This window comes from Martes martes, assembly GCF_963455335.1.
Source record: "Martes martes genome assembly, chromosome: 10".
Classification (NCBI taxonomy): Eukaryota; Metazoa; Chordata; class Mammalia; order Carnivora; family Mustelidae; genus Martes; species Martes martes.
Genome location: NC_137898.1, coordinates 44,312,526 through 44,334,935, shown reverse-complemented (window position 1 = coordinate 44,334,935; position 22,410 = coordinate 44,312,526). Strand labels below are relative to the sequence as shown.

The 22,410-nt window shown below is 36.4% G+C and overlaps 1 protein-coding gene across 1 annotated transcript in view; it reads right to left on the bottom strand.

The window, feature by feature from the left end:
• Positions 1-1,599: 1,599 nt before the first annotated feature.
• PIK3C2A (phosphatidylinositol-4-phosphate 3-kinase catalytic subunit type 2 alpha) overlaps positions 1,600-22,410 on the bottom strand; it is a 98,477-nt gene continuing 77,666 nt past the window's right edge. The window contains exons 23-33 of the mRNA XM_080815469.1: positions 17,310-17,446; positions 14,347-14,516; positions 12,569-12,725; positions 11,843-11,952; positions 9,052-9,259; positions 7,550-7,674; positions 6,032-6,149; positions 5,877-5,949; positions 5,426-5,535; positions 5,217-5,342; positions 1,600-3,605 (exon numbers count right to left, since the gene is read on the bottom strand). Coding sequence (XP_080671595.1) covers positions 3,420-3,605; positions 5,217-5,342; positions 5,426-5,535; positions 5,877-5,949; positions 6,032-6,149; positions 7,550-7,674; positions 9,052-9,259; positions 11,843-11,952; positions 12,569-12,725; positions 14,347-14,516; positions 17,310-17,446 — 1,520 coding nt within the window. The 3' untranslated portion in view covers positions 1,600-3,419. The remainder of the gene's footprint in view (positions 3,606-5,216; positions 5,343-5,425; positions 5,536-5,876; positions 5,950-6,031; positions 6,150-7,549; positions 7,675-9,051; positions 9,260-11,842; positions 11,953-12,568; positions 12,726-14,346; positions 14,517-17,309; positions 17,447-22,410) is intronic.

The following is a 22,410-nucleotide window of genomic DNA, read 5'->3' as shown; positions in this document are numbered from 1 at the left end:
ATAGGTATAAAACATGTTCTTACTATACTATTTAAGTAAACCACAAAAGGCCAGGGACCATACTTATAGAAATCTGTAAATATTGCATATTTCATCATTCCAATGATATGAAATGGTGATGGGGCTAAGTGGCAATCGAGAACCATGGTTTGGTTTCAAAGAACTGTAGGTAGAAGTCAGATTTGTCATTTTTAGGGGCAACCGACAGGCCAGGTTTGAAATTCAGGAATTCTGAACCTAATAAACTCCTGGGTGAGATACGAAGAACACATCAGTGAGTTCATATTAAAGTTTATTAAATTTTTAAAATTTAAGTAAACTCTATGCCCAACGAGGGGCTTGAACTTACAACCCTAAGATCAAGAGTTGCATGCTCTACGAACTGAGCCAGCCAGGCTCCCCAAGCTCCATCAAAGTTTAGAACCAAAATGTTAATATGTTGATGAGGAAAGAAATGATGGCAGAGTTCCTTTATTCCAGAAATAGTTTAATACAATTGTAGTACAGTTATGAAGTCACATTCAATCCACTGAATATATTCAAGGTATTAATAAAAATATTATACATCTTTACTCACTACCTTAATATAATTAAAGTATTTGGTTCTTATAGATGAGAGAGACTACTTGCCATATTTGTTCATATCTGCACTGCAGCATGTAAGTAAATCCATGGATTATGGTAGTGGGGCTTTTAGTGCTTTCTGATCTTAAGTCTAAGTATCAAAACTGAATATATTTTTTTAAAATGCCACAATACTTGAATCCTAGAAAGAATAGTCAACCAATTTAAGGCAAGATATTGAAACTTTTATACAACTTTAATTTGAAAAGATGAATACTTTATCAAAGATCATACATGCCTTAACAGTTAGCTACCTATAGATTTTTTTAAAGGCAGTAATAAAAATGTCAGTGCAAGTTCTACATTGGGTTCCTCAGTAGAGAAAATAATAGGTTCTTGGAGTACTCCATTATTTTCGAATCCCAAAACACTGCAAGAGGAAAGAATTCTGGTGCAGGACTTACATGTAGCATTATTTTTATTCAGTAAAGATAGGTATAAAACATTGTGATTATACATAAAAATTAGTGTCTTGGCGAGTTTGTTTAAACTTTTGCTTCAGATTTACTTTAATGCAAGCTTAAAAAAATCTAAAAAAAAAACTGATTTAAAATCTACTTAAAGTAGTAGTGCAAAGAGGCGCCTCTGTCCCTTTTTTTTTGGTAAGGGCTGAAGATTAGCGTTTTACAAAGAAATAACTTATATTAAAATATATATAAAATATGTGTATTTTTTTAATGACCAAAGAAGGCACAAAATGAGTTAAATTAAGAAAAACATTACCACTTGTCCTGAACTCTGGTTAAACTGTACAGTATTAATCATAATATACATTTTTAGGTAAGAAATCCAGATTTCTTGTAATTGAAAAGTGACACCACATTTTCTAGCTCTATTATTTGTGCTAAAAGACACGGCTGTAACAGACTGCAAATAAGCAGTACATACTGCATCCCATTAACAATGACCTTTTACCAAGACAGGTTTGGGTTTTTTTTTTTTTTCTTTTTTCTTTTCTTTCTTTTTTTTTTTTTTACAGTGGCTATGTGACAATTCATGGAATGGAATTAGCTCTCCAAAGCTTAAGTGAAAATATCTAACACTTCTTTATATCTGCAAAAGTACTTACACACTTTAAGGAAATGTTAACTGGATGTGGGAAAAGTAAATAAATGGTGGTGCTTTGATTTGCATTTTAATTAAATTATTAAATAGACAACACATTTTAACATTAAGAAAAAAAAGACATTCATATATCATACTAATGGGGTTTCCTACAAATGGACCATTAGTGTTAGGCACCAAAAATTTCAAGTTTTTGTTTGTTTTTTTTTTTAAACCTATCTCACTGATACATCCTCAACTGTTCTATTTCTGCTCTATAAGTTTCACCACTTACATTAAATACCTGCACAGTTCATAAAAATTGTTATGGGCAACTGAATTGGAGATTGTCCTTTCTCTGTTGGTATTCTTCATTGTGTATTTTACCAGTTATCTCACAGCAACTAGATTACTACAATCTCTATTACCATTTAAAAAGTGTCTGAAATTCTATTGAGCCATGAGAATTAATATATCAACATATTTACTCAAACTAAACACAAAATTACGTGTGTAGTTGAGTGAATAATAAAAATGAATTTTATCCTTAATGGTTACTGTAGAATAATTTCAATCATGTCCCTTATGATTCTGAATCCCACTGTATTAAGTAATTCATGTGAATGTATAATGTTTACAAATATAAGTAAGATAGCTTACAAGACAACCTTTGCTATAAAAGTCTACATTGAAATTCAGCCTGGACCCTAGAATTCTTGTCCTGGGCCTCCTGTGAAGAGTCTGCCCTATTCATGGAGTTCTACCAAACAGGAATGGGTATGTGAGTGAACAATTTTCACTTGCTTAATGAGTAAGTGGAGTATAGATACATGGGAGGTGGATTACCAAATTCAATTCACACTCCTGGGAATAAATGTAGTATTATAATGGAATGACGGTATACAGTTACATTGATGAATCTCATTCAGTTATGGGGCAACAAAAACATAAATCACGTGTCTGTTTAAGTCACGTGAGAAGAAGAAATAAAATCTTTCTGTGGGAAAAACACTAGTAAATGTAGACAATTCTTTAGTAAGTTGAAAGTGAGTGAAAACTTACTAATTATCAAGTCAGGAAAAAATCAGAATGAAGTGCCAGGGAAGCATATGAAGTTAAGGCACCATTATTTACAACTTCAGTGATTGGCACTTACTCTGAAAAAGGTTTTAAAGACATGAGTGATAAAAAGCAGTATTATTTTCCCCACTTCTATAAACTACATAGTAGTTCTGAACATAACTATTATTTGTGCTTTGCTTTCGGCCCTGTGAATAGCAGCTGCATTTTCTGGTAACATCCTGCACCTTCCCTTTCCTTTGGTGTTTGTGAACACACACAGTGGTAAAGGCTGTAAAAGGTGCAAAACAGGAAAACATGCTGTGTCTGTGTAAGAAACAATGTAAAACAGATGGCTGAATTGACACCATACTGTACTATCAGACCAAACTAAAGCTATTACTCTGAAAGGATTAAATCCTTCACCAACTCAGTCTTTTTCAGAACTTACTGTATATTAAGTTTAGGGTTTATAGACTTCTATATGACTTTAAAACAGCAATGGCTTCAACTACTTCGTAAAAGTTAATTATGTGACTGTTGGTCCAACAGATGTATTGAAATGCAGTAAGTACATTTACTTTATAATTTCTCTCCAAGTTTAAAAATATCATACAAAGTTCCCAAGTGTGTGTGTGTGTGTTTAAGTGTTTATAACTATTCTTGCTTTCAAAGCTCAGAAATTCACTAGCTTACAAATAGGTTGCTGAAGCAGTCAGCTGATACCACTTAACTGTCTCTTTGCTCAAGTTGAAATCTTTTAAAGGCAGGGTCACTCCACCGAGGAAAAAATTTTCCCGCAGAGACTCTGCACTGAGAACACTGAGTTGAAGTTCTCTCTGTCTTAGGGTTTCCTTGCTATATCCACTGTACACAAGCTAGAGCAAAGGCAAAAAGAAAACAGTAAGTTACAAATTTTTTGTTTGCTTGGTTTCTTGGATTATTTTAAGTAAAAACAGAAGTGAGATTAGTAGTTAAAGAGACAACAATTAATAACACTGATTATGACACGTTTGGTAGAATTTGCCTCATATTTAGATGCACATTTTGTATTTCAGGAGTCTTAGATTTTATTATCATTCCTCTGAGTGTTTGACATAGAAATTCACAGAGTAGAAAATTATTATTGTCTAAACACTGACAACATGGATTTTATGAGCTGGAGTTATGGGGAAGGGAAATGCAATTACAAGGCGGCATGCCTTGAGACGGTCTGACACCTGGGAAAGAGAATGGAAGGAAGCAAGTGGGGATAACACAGCTATTTTACAAAAAATGAGGGATTAGAATTTCTTTTTGTTGTGTTTTTTTTTCTGTTAGATTTTATATGCCATGAAATAATTTCTGATTATCCATATTTCAATGCAAATTCACCAACTACCAATACAGCTTACAGCAAATCTAGAATGCTAAAAATTAGCTCTCTGACACACCACATTCAGCACTTAGAACTTTTTTCCAGCAAGGCCTCATCCTAACTTCTGAGTAAGATCTCTTTAATCTAATCCTTCTCATTGTTTGACTATTAAAAACTAAAAACTGACCACATTTCATTTCTTGAAAGTATACTAACTAGGAAACAAACCAATACTTCTTTTTGAGAATAATACCAACTTGTCTTCACCAAACATTGTATATGCTTTTCAAGAGCTAAAAGGCTATTCTGCGGTTTTAACAAACTTAAAACCTGATGAAAATCCACATTTATTTCCAGACATTTTTGTGTGGATGTGATGTTAATGTACACAAATAGTGTGGTGTTTATCCTAAAAAGTATTTGACTAAAGGTTAGCAGGTTTTAATAGATGAGTAAGTTCATAAGGTGACCATGAATAGCTCAGCAAAGTCAGTTTTGCTCCATCCTGTTCAGCTGATGCTTTGCTTACTGCTTTTAGCGTAGAGCACTCTATCTGAAGTGGCTTGCTGACAGCCTGAAATGAATTAGGAGGATAATTTTGAAACTATATCCTATCAAACAAAGGTAAAGTTAGTGAAGATGTTTTAAAAGGATAAACAGGAAGGGCTTTTGAGAACTTCAGTTATCTGAGGGGCTGCCACAGAGGAGAGAGAGACTAAATTCTGTATAGTTCCAAGCCATACAACTGAGACCCACAGGTGCAAACTACAGGCAGTGAAGATTCAGCCCAGTTAAAAAAAAAAAAAAAAAAAAATCTAAGAGCTGTAACTGCCCAAAACAAAGTGGATGGAGTAGAAGTATTTCAGCATAGACTGGATAACCACTTTTTGAAAATGTTGTACAGGGAGTTCAGTCACTGGAAAGGTGGTTGAAGATAATCCCTAAGATCTTTTTAAAACCTAAGACTCAATGATGGTTTAATTCTGCAACGTTTGATACGTATCACTAGATAGCTACTGATTGGCTTTACTAGTACAATAAATAGTTCTGAAAAATTTAAAAATTTTAAATTTAAACTGTTTAAAATTTAAAGAACAAATCTAAGACATTTTTAGAAATGACTTTAACTTACCATCTCATTGAATGTTGGATTCCTGGTTTTTCGTGAAATTTTGGTTTTACGTTTGGATGTTTTGTGGGTATCTGGAAGTAGGTATGTTTTGACGTATGGATTTGGGTCAGCTCCATCCTCAGTAACCTAAAAGAAAAGTTTTCCCTTAATAGTAATGCTTCCTACCAAGGTATAGGTCTTCTCTACAATCATTATTTATAATCACTCACAAGGTCTTTGATGTGCATCACCATGACGAAAAGAGTACCATTTCGGTAAGAGATAGATAATTTCACTGCTCCTCCAATTTGGCCTGGAGTAGGACTGAATGGACCTGCATCTGAAAATAAAAATACAATCATCTTTATTTTATCTTGCTTATAGTGGTACAAACTAGAACAAAAAAAATTTTGCATTAATTCCAGGATCATCCTATGTGGGGAAAGGAAAAGGTAAATAACCTAGTATGCCACTGATTTGTAGTTCTTTAATAATCACATTCTATTAGGAAAATTATGTTTATCCAGAAATTGACGGGCTTAGAAGGACTATCCTCCCCTCATTCTCACTGGAGTACAGCCAGTAACCCCACTGTCAATCTACCACATTCACTGAGAAATTATTAACTTGCAAGTCATAGGGAAGCCATCAATTATCAATAAAGAGAAAAAATAATCTCACCTGCAGACCTAGCTATTCCTTCAGCTTTTTCATCACGAAGTAAAGGATGGAAAAAAGTACAAACAAGATCACACTAAGAAGAGAAAAAAAATGTATTAATTTAAATATCATGTAGCACCAAGAACAGAATGTTCTTTTTCAATTAGGACAGTCACCTCTGCTACATCCGTTGAAGCACTCATCAAACTCTGTAAATAACTGTTTAACTCAATTTTCCTTTTGGCTGCTACATCTTTTATGTGTGTTCTTCCTAGAACCATCCTATTAGGAAAGCTACAAAAGAAAACACAAGTGGGATTTAAATTATTTCACTTGGAAGTATTTATAGAATTAAGCACAATATTTATTTAGAAATACATATATTTTTAAAATATATATACTTAGATACAAAGTGGAATCTTAATCTTCTAGAAAGTAAATTTCTGTAATTTCTTTTCAAGTACTGGAGATGAAATAGTTCAAATACTTGTTAGCCTTTTATAAATCTTGGTACAAAAGAGACACTATTTTGCTGCTTATTACTTATTTTCTACTGTTTTTTTCTAAAGATTAATCTGTTTACAAATATTTTATGCATATCTTATCCTCCAAAATCATCATTACTCAATCAGCCACAGTTCCTGTTGCTATCAGTCCCATACCCTTGTCAACACTTTGTCCACAAGTGACATAGGGCCCAAATCAAGAATAATCTTAACTTTGCTTATTTTGCTAACAATGAAAAATGATACTGCATGTGGAAATAAACTGATACCCACACTTTGTTGACTCTTCATTTCTGAAATCTAGTCTAAGAAGAGTATAAGCAGCCCAACACCAGAAATCTATTGGTCATTAGCTACATTAAAAATGAGGGTTTTAAAAGGGTTAACAGATAGAAAACTAAGTACTAAGATTTTGACCAACAATCTCACTGCCTCAGCTTGTTCTTTTTTAGAGGTGCTCGGTATGGCCATAATTATTTCTGCAGTGATTTAAAATCCGATTTTGCTAAAACCAAGATTCCAAATTATTATGTTATGTTGCAGACTATGGTAGAGACAAAAATTAAAAGCTTCTACAATTAGTATATGTGCTGCCGAAGCGAGCACAAAGCTTCTACAATTAGGAGAGCTTGGGTGGCTCAGTCGGTTAAACGTCTACCTTCGGCTCAGGTCATGATCCCAGGGTCCTGGGAACAGAGTCCCACCTCTCCCTCTCCCACCTCCCCACTCCCCCACCCCCTACTTGTGCTCTCTCTCTCTCTAATAAATAAAATTTTTAAAATAGATAGATGAACAAACAAACAAAAGATTCTACTAAGTTCCTTGACCTCACTGTAAAGGTAGTTGCAGTAACAATTTACCCAACCCGGTATGACTTCAAACAAACAAACAAACAAACAAACAAAAAAGAAAGAAAGAAAGAAAAGCTTCAACTGAAATTAGAAAACTAGAAAATCCCCAACTTTAAGTTCAGGATCCCATTTATTCAGTTTATTCACTCAGCAGGATTTTACAGTTCCCTGTCTATGGATAGTACTATTATCAGGTCCTTGGGATACAGAGAAAAGTAAGTCACACACGGTCCGTTGTATCTTACTAAATGTTTGTTTACACAAAGCTTTTGAGTGAAATATGGTTAAGAAATTGTTTCCTATGAAAAAGGATTAATGTACAAAAATGGGAACATACCCTGGTAACTTCCAAAGTGGAAAAATAATACTGAGCTTATTGTGAAGTTCCTGAAATTCATCGAAAGTCCGGAACACAAATGATGGCTCTAAATGTCCTTCCCTCAAAATTCGGACTACATAAATCTGAAAAGAAACAACACCCCAAACACATTAAGACAAACAAAACAAAACAAAAAACCTTTCCCGACAGAAAATTTACAGCTTGGTCAAGTGCTTTTAACTTAGTAATATATATGTCACTGAGAGGAAAGAGCATACAGGAAAGTCATTGTATTTATAGACCTCTAACTAAATCTAAGAGTGATATTAACCACTGTAAGATATATAAACAAGAACTGGAAAATGAAAATCATTTATTTCCAGGATTATATATAATAAATGTACTTCCTGAAATTTATAAATTTAGGACATTTCCAATGAACACATTAATAAGTTCCTTTAAAGAGTGTAAATGAGAAAGGCAAAATTTATGGTGGCAGGAGGATGAGAAAAGACTTGTCTAACTGGATATTTAAAGTATTATAAAGTTAGAGTACTTTATAGAATAAAATACTGGTGTAGAAAAAAAACTGTATTTCTACAGAAGACCAGAAATAAATTCAGGGATATATATAAATTTAGTACATTTAAAATATGCTAACATTATAATATCTATAACATAACATAATATACTGTTATAAATCATTGGGGGAAAGAATGGAATATTCAATGAAATGGTGTTAGAATAAAATACTAAACTTAGAAAAATTTACTAACGATAAAATAGGTGAAAATTAAAATAATAAAGTTGCTTTCTAAAATATCAGTTTGCCAAGGATTTAAAGACTGCTGCAGGGTGCCTGGGTGGCTCAGTTGGTTAAGCGACTGTCTTCAGGTCATGAACCTGGAGTCCTAGGATTGAGTACCGAATCCAGCTCCCTGCTCAGCGGGGAGTCTGCTCCTCCCTCTGACCCTCCTCTTCTCATGCTCTCTCTCTCTCATTCTCTGTTTCAAATAAATAAATACAATCTTAAAAAAAAGAAAAAAAAAATAGACTGCTGAAAAGTATTTTCCAATAAAAATATGAGCACAATGAATAATGCTATTCATGGGGTGGTGGAAAGCATACTGAAGATCTTGCTTTTGTTCAAACTTGAATTTTATATGTGTGTGTTTAATAATACTTCATCCCTAGAAAGTGGAATGAGAACTGAAGATTTTATGTGTTTTTACATAGGTGGATTTTGTTACAGTGAGCAAGCTTTACCTTAAAATTAAGAACAAACTGAAGAAAGGAGAAAAAGCAAAATAATACCACCTTTTAAGTCTTGTCTCTGGAAGGAAGAATACTGTTTGTCCCCCATAGTTTGGGAGCAAATTTACCAATAAATAAATACCAAAAAACAATTAGGGATTCCTCAAATATTTGTTTATTTTTGGACCATCCACGGAGGAAAGAAGTATGAAAAGAAAAACATGCATGCATGCATGAGTTTCTACAAATACCAAAACCAAACTTACATAATGTTTATCTGGGTTGTATTTCTTATGATAAGTGAAAACAGAGACTTCCTTGATTCGACCATCTTGTCTAAATGAGTATGTTTTGGGCGAAAATGAAAGGATGGGCTCATCATTGGAAGGAAGACCAGAAAAACGCAACTGAGCAAGATTGTGAATGAAGAAGTTAAACTTTGTGGCAATGCTTCCCAAACTTGATTCAATAAGCCTACAAAAAATCAGAAAATATGTTAACAGTAAATATTCATGAGAAAACATGTTCAGTTCTTTGAACATAATAAAGGAAGACTTTTTTTTCTGCTATAATTACTTTTATTTTAAGGATGAAGACATTTTCACACCTTTTAAAAAAAAAGTTAAGATTTTATTTTTAAACTCTATACCCAATGTGGGGCTCAAATTTACAACCCTGAGATCAAGAATCGCACACTCCATCAACTGAGCCAGCCAGGAGCCCATTAAATTCTTTTTTGTTCACTCTATCTACCTATCAATCAAGATATGTAAACCTCCTTTTAAAGTAAGCTCTAGGCCCTTGGGGTGCCTGGGTGGCTCAGCTGGTAAAGCACCGACTCTTGATTTCTGTTCAGGTCATGATCTCAGGGTTTTAAGACTGAGCCCTATCTTGGGCTGCAGGGAGCCTCCTTAAACTTATCTCTCTCCGCCTCTCCCTCTGTCCCTCCCCTACCCCATAAGTAAACTCTAGGCCCAACATGGAGCTTGAACTCAGGATCCTGAGATCAAGAGTCACATGCTCTACTGACTGAGCCAGTTGGGTGCCCCCATTTTCATTCCTTTTAAAATATTAAGCATATTCTCACTTTGCCAGGATTTTCCTTTGTTCTTCAGGCCAAAAACCTATTAAAAGATAGTCCATCCCAACAAAATATTTTAGCACAAGAAAGTCTCTGTTTCATCCCATCCCACTGTCTCCCAAAAAATGATGCTGTATTTCTTGAGTTCTGTGGGATCTAACATTAACTAAAAAACTATTAGGGATAGAAGATGATTGGTATAATGTCAAAAAAAAGATGATCATTATTTAATTCCCTTTTAATAAATAGGGAAGTTGACAACAGATATAGAGGGAAGCACTGAAAGTAATCCAGTGGCGCCTGGATGGCTCAGTCGTTAAGCATCTGCCTTCAGCTCAGGTCATGATCCCAGGGTCCTGAGATCGACCCCACGTTGGGCTCCCTGCTCAGTGGGAAGCCTGCTTCTCCTTCTCCCACTCCCCTTGCTTGTGTTCCCTCTCTCGCTGTGTCTCTCTCTGTCAAATAAGTAAAATCTTGGGGAAAAAAAAAAAGTAATCCAAATTTAATAAAATATTTTCTATCAAATAGTAGTAGAATCTGGCATCAGACTTCTTCAAATAATCGTAATTTCCCTCAGTTGGGAAAAGAAGTTTTGACAGAATATGGAGTTTCATGGTAACAAATCTGGAAAGCAGGCTTGGATAAAACATTTTAGGCATGCAAAAAAAATGTCTCAGAAGCAGGATAAAGAAATCCAGAAAAAGGAAAGAGATTCAAAAAGAAAAGTCTAGAACTTCACACAAAGGTTCTTGCTTTGCTATGGACTGAATATTTGTATCCTCCAAAATTCCTATGTTGAGCCCCAACCCCATAGGGCCTTTATGGAGTCAGTAATCAATATTAGATGAGGTCTTAAGGATAAAACTGATCCAAAAGAATTAGTGTTCTTACGAGAAGAGACAAGAAAGCTTATGCTTTCTTGCTCTTTATCTCCTCCTTTCCTGTGAGGAAACAAAAGAAGGCACTAGTTCACCAGGAAGTGAATAAGCTGGCACCTTGATTCTAGGACTTCCCAGCCTCTAGAAGTAAGAGAAAATAAGTATCTATTGTTTAAGCCATGTCATCTATGATTATTTTGGTATGGCAGCTCAAGCAGACCAATACATGCCTGCTTTATAGTTTTGCCTAGAGAAGCCAGTGAATCTCTTTTGAAAAACAAAACAAAACCCATCAATACCTAAATTATCAGGATTAGTTTAGAAGGCTATACAAAAGTCAGCTTCCTTCAATTCAATTCAGCCCAGACTCTTGAGACTAGAGAAGTCCAGTCCAGTTTTCTATCTCTTTTCCACTGAGAGGAAGAAGGCAAGAGAAAAGAGAAAAAAGAACATGAGCTCATGGGTCCCTCCCTTCTGTGGCATAATAATGAGGTGGTATCACTAGATAGTGACCAACCTGGTCACCAGACTTTTAGAACATACTTGCCAGGAAGATCTGCTTTTAAAGCAAAAATGACAAGTTCAAATGCCAATAAATAATATATGTATTTTAAGTACTACATCATATAGTAACAATTTACTATAGCAGTGTCCCAGAGTTTGCAGTTTTAATTATTTATGGTATCCATGAAAATGGTTATGGCAAAATCCTGAAAAACAGATTAGTACAGGTATTATTTTCGGGGAAAAAAAACAAAACACACACACACACACACACACATCCTTGTACTTGGCACTATAGAAAATATGCTTTGCAGAAATAGGTCATAAATAGGATGTTTATAATTCAAGTCATATACTAAATAAAACCTGAGTCATTTTGAAAAATAAATTTTAAGTGTTATTGCAAATCCTTTATATTTATTCAGTAAATAAACTTCTGACATAAAATATACTTTTGATAAACCTACTATTTGCTAATACTGTGAATCACAATTATTTCCTAAAAATCAGATTCTGATATATAGCATTTGTTTAAACTAAGGAAAACAAATCAAAGCTCTGTGCCTTCTCTAACATTACTTAAATATGCCTTACCTAGTAAAGAAAATTGTAGCTTCTGCATCTGTAGTTTGTGGCTGAAGTGCATCTCTAACATATTTCAAGTCTTGAATACTTGTAAGTTCTGGTAACCCTGAAGGAATCATCTACAGAAAGGGAAAAAGAGTTTGTGAGTTACTTTTTAAAAGTCTGTTCCCCACCCATCCCTTAAAAGCTGGCCAAGTAATTAGAACTAAAGGAAACAAAATAATCACAGTTTTGAGGAATTTATATTAGTCTTATAGGTACCTAAGTGACTCAGTTATAAATGAGAAAAACTGAGGTCAAATAAGTCAATTGTTGGAAGTCACAAAGCCAGTTTATAGAATAAAACCTGTGAAATCCAGACCTTTTGTCTAGTCCTTTTTTTTTTTTTAAATCAGGTTCAGTAACAATAATCGTAGCAGAGGTTTAACTTAATACACACCCAGAAAAGTATAGAAATCTGAACACACCCAAACTAAGACACAAAATATGTTCCAGCATCCCAGATGACTCTCAGGGTCCCTTTTAGTCAGTCACTTTTACTCCACACCTCCAGGGCAGATGTGAGTTATGTTTTGTATTTTATATAAATGATGTCTGGCAATTTTTGAATATTTTGGTAACAATATTTCTGACATTTGAAACTATGGTAAATTTTATTCCAAAATATCCTTCTTTAGCTATTGAAACAGAGCATTAATGTAAATTAATTAAGGGCTTGTAAAAGAACACAGTTACCAGTGAAAGAAGGTTAAGAAAGAGGTTTGTCTGCTTTCTTATTAAGTTGTAGGCTTGACAGCAGAGGTCCACAAACAACTGGAAACGAATGGTAGGCTTTTCACCCCCATTAATGACATATGCCATATCAGAGGTAAGCACAAAAGGAGCCCGATCCCTATTTAAAAAGAAAGTACACAACACAAAGTAATATTTACAGAAGATATTCAAATACTGCTTTTGTCACCACCTGGTTATTGAACTAAGATACCTGAGCCGGAGCAATTTCCAACTGGGAAATTAAGAATCAGGCAGGTTTGAATCTGCATTAAAACTTATAAATTTGCATTTTTCAGAAAAACCATCATATAATCAATCTCATTATTTAGATAGAACACATATATGAATTTTTTCCAAGATGATATTTATAAACTCACACACTCAAATAGAGATCAAACAGTAGTTACAAACATACAGAGAGAAAAATTCGGCACTCATTGCCATCATACAAATGGGAACATTCCTAATAGGTACCACTAAGTAGTTAAATACACCTTAATTTATTCCAACAAATGTTACTAAACACACACACACACACACACAGGGAGAGAGACAGACTCATTTTTATCTACTACACGGTCAAGTCATTTGTTAGGATCTTTTTTTAATCCCTAGTCATATTCAATGAGAGCTACAAGACAACAAGAAAAGAAGCAAGTTTGGGGGACATTCATTTGTGGAAAAGTGCCTTTCTTTTAAAATAAGTTGTGTCCAGGGGCACCTGGGTGGCTCAGTCAGTTAAAGAGTCTGCCCTTGGCTTGGGTCATGATCCCAGGGTCCTGGGATTGAGCCCTGCATCGGGCTCCCTGCTTGGCATAGAATCTGCTTCTCTCTCCCCCTGCCGCTCCCCAGCTCTACCCTGCTTGTGGTCTCTGTCAAATAAATAAATAAAATCTGTAAAATAAAATAAGTTGTGTTTACTAATTAAAATCAATGTTTCGCTGAATGTGTCAAAAGAAAGGTTCATCAAAATATACACAGATATCAATCTTAAGTAAAATTCTGATCCTATCAAAATGGAAACATTTTGATTACTTGAAATGACAGAACTTGAAGTCATCGACCTCTTGAATTAATCTAAGAAAGGAAACCAACAGTCTCAGTTTTCTTGGGAAGAAAAAAGTGGACAGAAAAGGAATACTTAAGATTGTAAAGCGGTTGACATTAAAACCATCAAAAACTTAACCACTGTGTGGTAAGAAAAGTCGATTTCTTTTTCCTTCAAGTAAAATTACTGAAACTCTTCCAGATATACATACACATGTGGACAGATACTGATTATTGTATTAATACCTTTTGAAAAGTGGTCCACAATGTGGAAATCTGCTTCAGAATTACCTAGAGTACTTGTTTTTCTTGTTTTTGTTTTTTAAAGGTAGGCTCCACCCAAAGTGGGGCTTGAACTCACAACCCTGAGACCAAAAGTTGCAAGCCCTACTGATTGGGTCAGCCGGGCGCCCCTCAGGGTACCTGATTTAACAAATTTTTTTTTTTTTAAATTTATTTGACAGAGAGATCACAAGTAGGCAGAGCGGCAGGCAGAGAGAGAGAGGAGGAGGAAGCAGGCTCCCTGCAGAGCAGAGAGCCTGATGCGGGACTCGATCCCAGGACCCTGAGATCATGACTTGAGCCGAAGGCAGAGGCTTAACCCACTGAGCCACCCAGGCGCCCGGTACTTGATTTAAAAAAAAAAAAAAATGCGCCCCTCTTTTCTTCAGCAACAGTAACAATGTGAGTACCTTTTGAAGCTACCAAACATCTGTGCATGGCCCAAAAACTTTCCAAAGTCAATGTGAAACATGTGTCCTGTGCTTCGAAGCATTATATTATCATTGTGTCGATCACAGATGCCCAGGACATAGGTGGCTACACAGCATCCAGCACAAGAATAGATAAAATTCTCTGAAGCCTATAATAAAGATATAGAATTATTTTAGAAAAAAAATTATTTTTAAAGGAGGCAGGTTATAAAGATTAAAGTAATTCATCACCCTTTGAAAACACTATCGTGATTCACTTTTTCAACACCTTATAAACTAGGTTATGATAACAAGTCAGCCTTGTCATATTTCAAAAACAAAAACCCCCTTCTAAAGGTGGTTACTGTCCTATCTCTCCATCTATTGTCCTTTAACAGGCAGAGAAACTGCCATTTCCTACTTGGGGTACGTGCTGCCTTTAAACATCTTTTAAGAATCATCTTCGTGGGACTCTGCTCCTCACAGGCTCTACTGTTTAGTACAAGTGGTGGTAACATTGTGACAAAGATTAATCTGAATAAAAGAATATTTTTCCCCTTTCTGGCTTATAGGGAGGTCACGTATGAAGAAAGTCAGCTTGTATCTTTAAACATACAATAATATACTTAATATGTTTTGTTGACTCCTTATGTCATCTGCAAGTTTTTCAAAGCTGGAGATCTTTCACTTCAGTCTTACCTGCCCTGGGGATTAAATTACTAACATAGTATCACACAGAAGGATGCATCAAGATGTATATAGTGAGTACTTTTATCTAAAGCATGTGCATTTAGTTTATCCTCAGGGAACGAAATTTCTGAATAGCGCAGTCATATGGCTCTACATGTCCATGTGGTTATTTCATAACTCCCCAGAAATCATAACTGATGATGGTAAAGAGCCAAGGTTTACACAGCACTTACACAAACCAGTCACTACACTACTCTTCCTACACACCTACAAACCTACACACACACACACACACGCACACTATATGACATAGGTATGATTATGATTGTCATTTTACGTATGAGGGAAACTGAAACATGGAAGTTCTTTGCCCAAGAACACATAATTGTTAAGAGGCAGACCCAAGGTTCACCCCAAGCAGTGTGACTCCTCTATGTAAAGTACATTAAGAGTCAAATGCATAAAAGGCACTCGGTGTATATTACTTGACAATTATTTTGTGTCAAACCACTTCCCCAGAACCACAAAAGAGCCAACATTACTATAAAGTATCAGCTTCTGTTGCACTGCTTTCCCCACACCACAAGAAAAGGAAGTGATCTTAAACAAAGAGCTAAATTCCTCTACCTTCTTAGGTCAACAAATAGAATTTGTATTTATCTGTAAATGTGATACGTTAATGACCTGACATAAAGGAGGCAGGCAAATGACATTAAAACAGATCTCTGGGGCGCCTGGGTGGCTCAGTGGGGGCGCCTGGGTGGTTCAGTGGGTTGAGCCGCTGCCTTCGGCTCAGGTCATGATCTCAGGGTCCTGGGATTGAGTCCCGCGTCGGGCTCTCTGCTCAGCAGGGAGCCTGCATCCCTCTCCCTTTCTCTCTGCCTGCCTCTCTGTCTACTGTGGTCTCTCTCTGTCAAATAAATAAATTTAAAAAAAATTTAAAAAAAAAATAAAACTGAGATCTCTTTACATTGCCATTGAAAATGTTCTTGAGGGTGCCTGGGTGGCTCAGTGGGTTAATAAGCCTCTGCCTTCGACTCAGGTCATGATCTCAGGGTCCTGGGATCGAGTCCCACATCAGGCTCTCTGCTCAGCAGGGAGCCTGCTTTCTCCTCTCTCTCTCTCTCTCTGCCTACTTGTGATCTGTCAAATAAATAAAAAAATAAATAAAAAAGAAAGTGTTCTTGAGTCTTTCTTAGGCAGTTTAGGATCACTACAGGTCCTTATGTCCTAAGAGATTTCCCTTTCCCTCCCCCCCCCACCTTTTTTTTTTCTTAAGTAAACTCTACATCCCCCAGCCCTCACTGACACGGGGCTTGAACTCACAACCCTAAGGTCATGGGGCACCTGTCTGGTTCAGCCGGTTAAGTGTACAACTCTTGGTTTTAGCTTAGGTCATGATCTCATGGGTGGTGGGACTGCGCCCTGCATTCAGCTCCATGAAGTGGGGAGTCTGCTTAAAGATTCTCTCTCTCCTTCTCCCTTTGCCCCTCCTCCCACTGATGTGCTCACACGCACTCTGTCTATAAAGAAAAATAAGTCATACACTACCGACTGAGCAACTCAGCCGCCCTAAAGAGTTCCTTTCCTGTTATAGAATTCAAAAGTATGCTAAAACAAAAAATTGGCACCTCTAATAGTAACAGCTATCAAGTACAGAATTTACTCTGTGTAGGGCTTTCTTTATAAACTCATCTAACTCTCACAATAGCCTTGTAATGCTATTATTTTTTTACAGCCATAATATGCACTATATTACCAAAAAAAGTACTATAATACCGTAACGTATACTATTTCATATCCCAGGTTACTGAAGCACAGAAGAGGTTAATAATTTGCCCAAGGCTCAATACCTGATGACTTGGAACCTAAGTTCAAGCTCAGAGAGTCTGGCCCATAATTTTCCTCTCAACTCCACACTTACACACATGGAGCCACTCTTACTCATTTTCATAACTTGTCCCAAGATCTTTGTGAAATGTGAACATTCTGGGTCATAAAAATACCTGTTTTGCTGGCCTCTAAATGCACGCCTGGAATATTTTGGGGGTAATTTAGCATTGGTTTCACTCAGATTCTTACCATTAGATGCACTGTTTATATAGAAACATATGTATATATAACTTTTTTTTTTGTTTAAACTTAGAGAAAGTCATTGCTTTCACAACTTAGACTACATGGCTAGTCACCAGAGCTGGAAAATGAAAAACACTTATAACCTATGTAATACATTTGTGATAAAGTTATCTGGAATAAGGAGACTTGCCAATCACCTTTTCATATTCCTCTTCAGAAGGATTGTATTTCCTCAACCACTCTGCAAGTGGTTTATCTTTAAAGGATCCAGTCACACCATATTCCACTTGGATTTTCCTGAGGGTATCTGAAGCAGGAACTAGCTCCACCATACCTTTAACAACAAAACATTAGGCTATGCAAAAATATCTCCCCAAAAGCCTTTAAAAAATTTATAGCTTTCAATCTTTGACATAAGATATCAGTTAGGAATTATTTTTAAAAAATCAAGTCTGGCAGCCCATGGTAAAAAATCTGAGCAATCAAAATAATTTTTTATTTTCAGAAGTACCCAAAATATAACAATTGAATTCGAATTTGAGGCTCCATGATCTGTACAACCGTGTGCTATACCCTCCACCAAGAATAATAATTTTAATTACTAACTACATGATATTGACCTAGTTAATAAAGTTACTTAGTTAATAAACTTACTCTGATCATGTATTTGGGCAATGATGGAGTGTTTCAGAGCATACTAAGCCCTTTCAAAGGGAAGAATAGATTAAGATTGTCCTTATGACATGTGTAAGTCTTTTTTTTTAAACATTTTTTTTTAAAGATTGTATTTATTTATTTGACAGAGATCACAAGTAGGCAGAGAAGCAGGCAGAGAGAGAGGAGGAAGCAGGCTCCCTGCTGAGCAGAGAGCCCGATGTGGGGCTCGATCCCAGGACCCTGGGATCATGACCTGAGCCGAAGGCAGAGGCTTTAACCCACTGAGCCACCCAGGCGCCCCAGACATGTGTAAGTCTTAAGTATGTGTTCTGTCTTCCTAAATGAAATGTAAATGCTTGGCTGGGCAAATCATTTTTTATTTTCTCACTTTTAAAACAAGTATCAAATAAATTATGGCACATCTATGTAAGGGAATACAATGATGTAGATCTTTATGTGCTTATACTAAAAAATATGCTTTAAATACAAAATCCAGATAGAGGGGTGCCTGGGTGGCTCAGTGGGTTAAGCCTCTGCCTTTGGCTTAGAATAATCTCAGGGTCCTGGGATCGAGCCCTGCCATTGGGCTCTCTGCTCGGTGGGGAGCCCGCTTCCCCCTCTCTCTCTGCCTGTCTCTCTGCCTACTTGTGATCTCTCTCTCTCTCTGTCAATAAATAAATAAAATCTTAAAAAAAAAAAAAATCCAGATAGAGAATTGTCATTTTGCGCTTAAAAGAAAGACTGGGGCACCTGGGTGGCTTAGTTGGTTAAGTGTCTGCTTTTGGCTCAGGTCATGATCTTGGGGTCCTAAAACTGAATTCAGCAGGGAGCCTGCTTCTCCCTCTCCCTCTGACCCTTGGCCCCCTACCGCCTCCCCCCGGCACTGGTGCTCTCTTTCAAATAAATTCTACTACCTGCTACATTTACTATATGCATGTATTATTCTTATAATTAAAAAATCAGTTTTATTGGGGCACCTGGGTGGCTCAGTCAGTTAAGCAGCTGCCTTCGGCTCAGGTCATGATCCCAGGGTCCTGGGATCAAACCCTGCATCGGGCTTCCTGCTCAGCGGAGAGCCTGCTTCTCCCTTTCCCACTACCTGCCTCTCTGCCTACTTGTGCTCTCTATCTCTCTGTCAAAAAAATAAATAAAATCTAGTTTTATGTATTTTCAAAATCAAGGAGACGCACTGGTGTCAAAAGATATGGACACAGAGACCTGCTTCAGACAAAGGACTGGAAAAAACCAAGTTGGCCAAGGCCTTCAGACCATCCCAAAAGAAGTGTATCATCTAGTTAATAGTTCACACTGAGATATTTTTTCAATGAGTACCTGCACCTTGATTCTATGACTATGTTTAATCAAATTTTAATATACATATAAATTTCTAATTTCATAACCATATATACATACATATAAATCACTACGTGCTAAAACAATGGACCAAAGTTCATAAAATATACAATGTACTACTCACTATGTAAGATATGATCCCTACCCTGAGATAACTTAAAATCAAGCATCCAGGGTGGGGGGAAGATACACCAGTAAAGGTCTCATGAATATTTAAAGACAACTGTTGAGTCTGAAAAAGTGAGGGATTACTAGAAACACTGAAATACCAGTAAAAACTTCACAGAGGATATGGATGTGATTTCATTTGGAAAATAAAGGTACTTGTGAGATAACACAAATGAAAAGCTTAGACCAGGGTAAGACACAAAGTAAGTACTTAATGATCAGTTAGAAACAACATAAAAAACAAGAGGAATCTGATTGCCTCTAAAGTTACATGGAATTCCATAAGAAGAAAGAGGAAGTGCAACTATATGAAGTAAGTGTGGTGACAGAAAGGTAACTTAATGAAATGGTAGGCTCTCCTTGAGGAATCTTAGTAAAATAACTTCCATTTACAACTTATGAAAAACAACAATTTTTTTTAACCAGCAAGAATTCTTAATGTTTTATTTATTTTAGAAGGTGAGAGCAAGAGACTGCATGCAAGTGAGTGGGGAGAGGGGCAGAGAGAAAGAATGTTCAAGCAGACTTCCTGCTGAGTGCAGAGCCTGATGTGGGGCTCCATCCCACAACTCGAGATCATGACCTGAGCTGAAACCAAGAGTCAAAGGCCCAACCGACTGAGCCATCCAGGTATCCCCAACCAGCAAGAATTCTTAAATTAACCTGATTTTCTTTTTGACAAGATAAAGTTTGTAGGGATGCCTGGGTGGCTCAGTCGTTAAGCGTCTGCCTTCGGCTCAGGTCATGATCCCAGAGTCCTGGAACTGAGGCCCCCATCAGGCTCCCTGCGGAGCCCTCTCCCACTCCCTCTTCTGTGTTCCCTCTCTCACTGTGTTTCTCTCTGTCAAATAAATAAATAAAGCTTGTACATTCTAAACTGAGAAAGGAAAGTGATAAGGCTCTCATACTGTCCTAATGGATAAAATGGAGAAATGTGGAACAGTTGATAACACAATGAAGTAGACAAGTACCCAAGTAAAATACAGTACCTAAAGATATTTTTTTAAAGATTTTATTTATTTATTTGACAGAGAGAGAGACTAAGCACAAGAAGGGGAAGCATCAGGAAGATGGAGAAGCAGGCTCCCCAGTGAGCAGGGAGCCCGATGTGGGACTCGATCCCAGGAGTCTGGGATCATGACCTGAGCTAAAGGCAGATGCTTAACCAATTGAGCCACACAGGTACGCCACAGTACCTAAAGATTTAGCAATCACCTGACAGGAAATCTCATGTCTCTGGTGATACGACACATGGGTTGGTCCTTGGTCCTCCCTTAGTAAACACTTTTTTTTTTTTTTTTTTTTAGTAAACACTTTTTTTAATGACTTTGCAGAAGCTACAGAATATATATTCTTCAAATCAGTTCATGACAGAAATTAAGAGGTTCAACAACAGATAACAAAACTAAGATTTTAAAAAGAATCTAAGTGGCTGAAAAGTAATGGATCCAATAATAACAAGAAAGTTAATAGGTAAGGTCCTATACTTGGGTCTAAGATACAAAATGTACAAGTACAAAATGGCCAAGACATGATTAAGCAGGAGCTAGCTAGTATGATGGTTTTATTTGTGAATAAGTTCTGCATGTGCAATACTTTGCCTATTTTGCATTCTATAAAACTCAGGTGCCATTCTCAGAGACTGGATCACTTGAGCCTTTACAATGTGAATAATCAGATAATAAGGTAATCTAAAGTCATATATGACAAATGGCTGAAGAATGTGGAACTCAGGATCTGAGGCCACAATATTCATCATCACAAAGACTTATTATATTACAGTCTATAAAGAGAACTGGAACTGATGGATAGAAGACATTAGGAGTCAGTTCCCATTCATTAGAATGTAAGAAAAAACTCTACAGCCATCAGAGTTATCCAGAATAGGATAGACTACATTGAAATGCAGTAAATTTCCTTCAGTATAGGCATTTAAGCATCACGTGAATGGCAAATATCATAAGGATGACTAGATAATTGTTCAGGTGACTTTCTAGTGTCTATGATCAGAATCTGAGAAGCATTTCTCATTTCCACCAACTATAAATGATCTTTCCCTCCTTTAAAACCCTAGAGCACTGCCTCTGTTAATTCTCTTAGAGATTTTAGGAATTCCTGGGTGACTCAGACAGTTAAGTTTCTGCCTTTGGCTCAGGTCATGAGATCCCAGGGTCCTGGGACAGAGTCCTGCATCGGGCTCCTTGCTCAGTGAGGAGTCTGCTTCTCCCTCTGCCTGTGCTCTTTCTCTCTCTCTCTCTCTCTCTCTCTCTCTCTGATAAATAAATAAATAAATAAAATCTTTAAAAAATTCTCTTAGAGCTTTTAGCTTATTAAAGCATCTTCAAATTACTTTGTAGGTCTTTAAACTGCTTCCTTCTAAATATAAATGCTACATGTTATTAGCATCTTGTAGCTGGCACATCAACACAAACATTTGTTGAATAAGAATAATGACAATGGCTACAATTACTGAGAACCTAATACATGTCACATGCTGGGTGTTTCACATTCATTACCTTTTAATTATCACAACATTTCTGGGTGTAGTGCTTTTATTATTCACACTGAACATATGTGGTAAGGAAGAAAACTTATGCAATAAAATAGTAAGATGAAGCCTGTGCTAAAGTAGAAAAAAATCTTGAAACCATTATTTTATTTTGCAGAAATTAAATCAAAATTGGTTTAACTTAAGACACCTTAATTTTAAGTTAACAGCTAAAGACTATAAGTCCTCATTTAGTCAATCAATGGGAACCTCTGGTTACTGCAAAGCATTTATTAGAGCTACTCAATGAGTTATTTAATTATAAACAAATAGGGGCGCCTGGGTGGCTCAGTGGGTTAAAGCCGCTGCCTTCGGCTCAGGTCATGATCCCAGGGTCCTGGGATCGAGCCCCACATCGGGCTTTCTGCTCAGCAGGGAGCCTGCTTCCTCCCTTCTCTCTCTGCCTGCCTCTCTTGCCTACCTGTGATCTGTCTGTCAAATAAATAAATAAAATCTTAAAAAAAAAATTATAAGCAAATAAATCAGTACAGTAACACTAAATTAAAGTAAGAAACAACTGAGATCATAGTGTACCAGCATCAGGACTCCCACAGGACAGGTATACTCTGAGC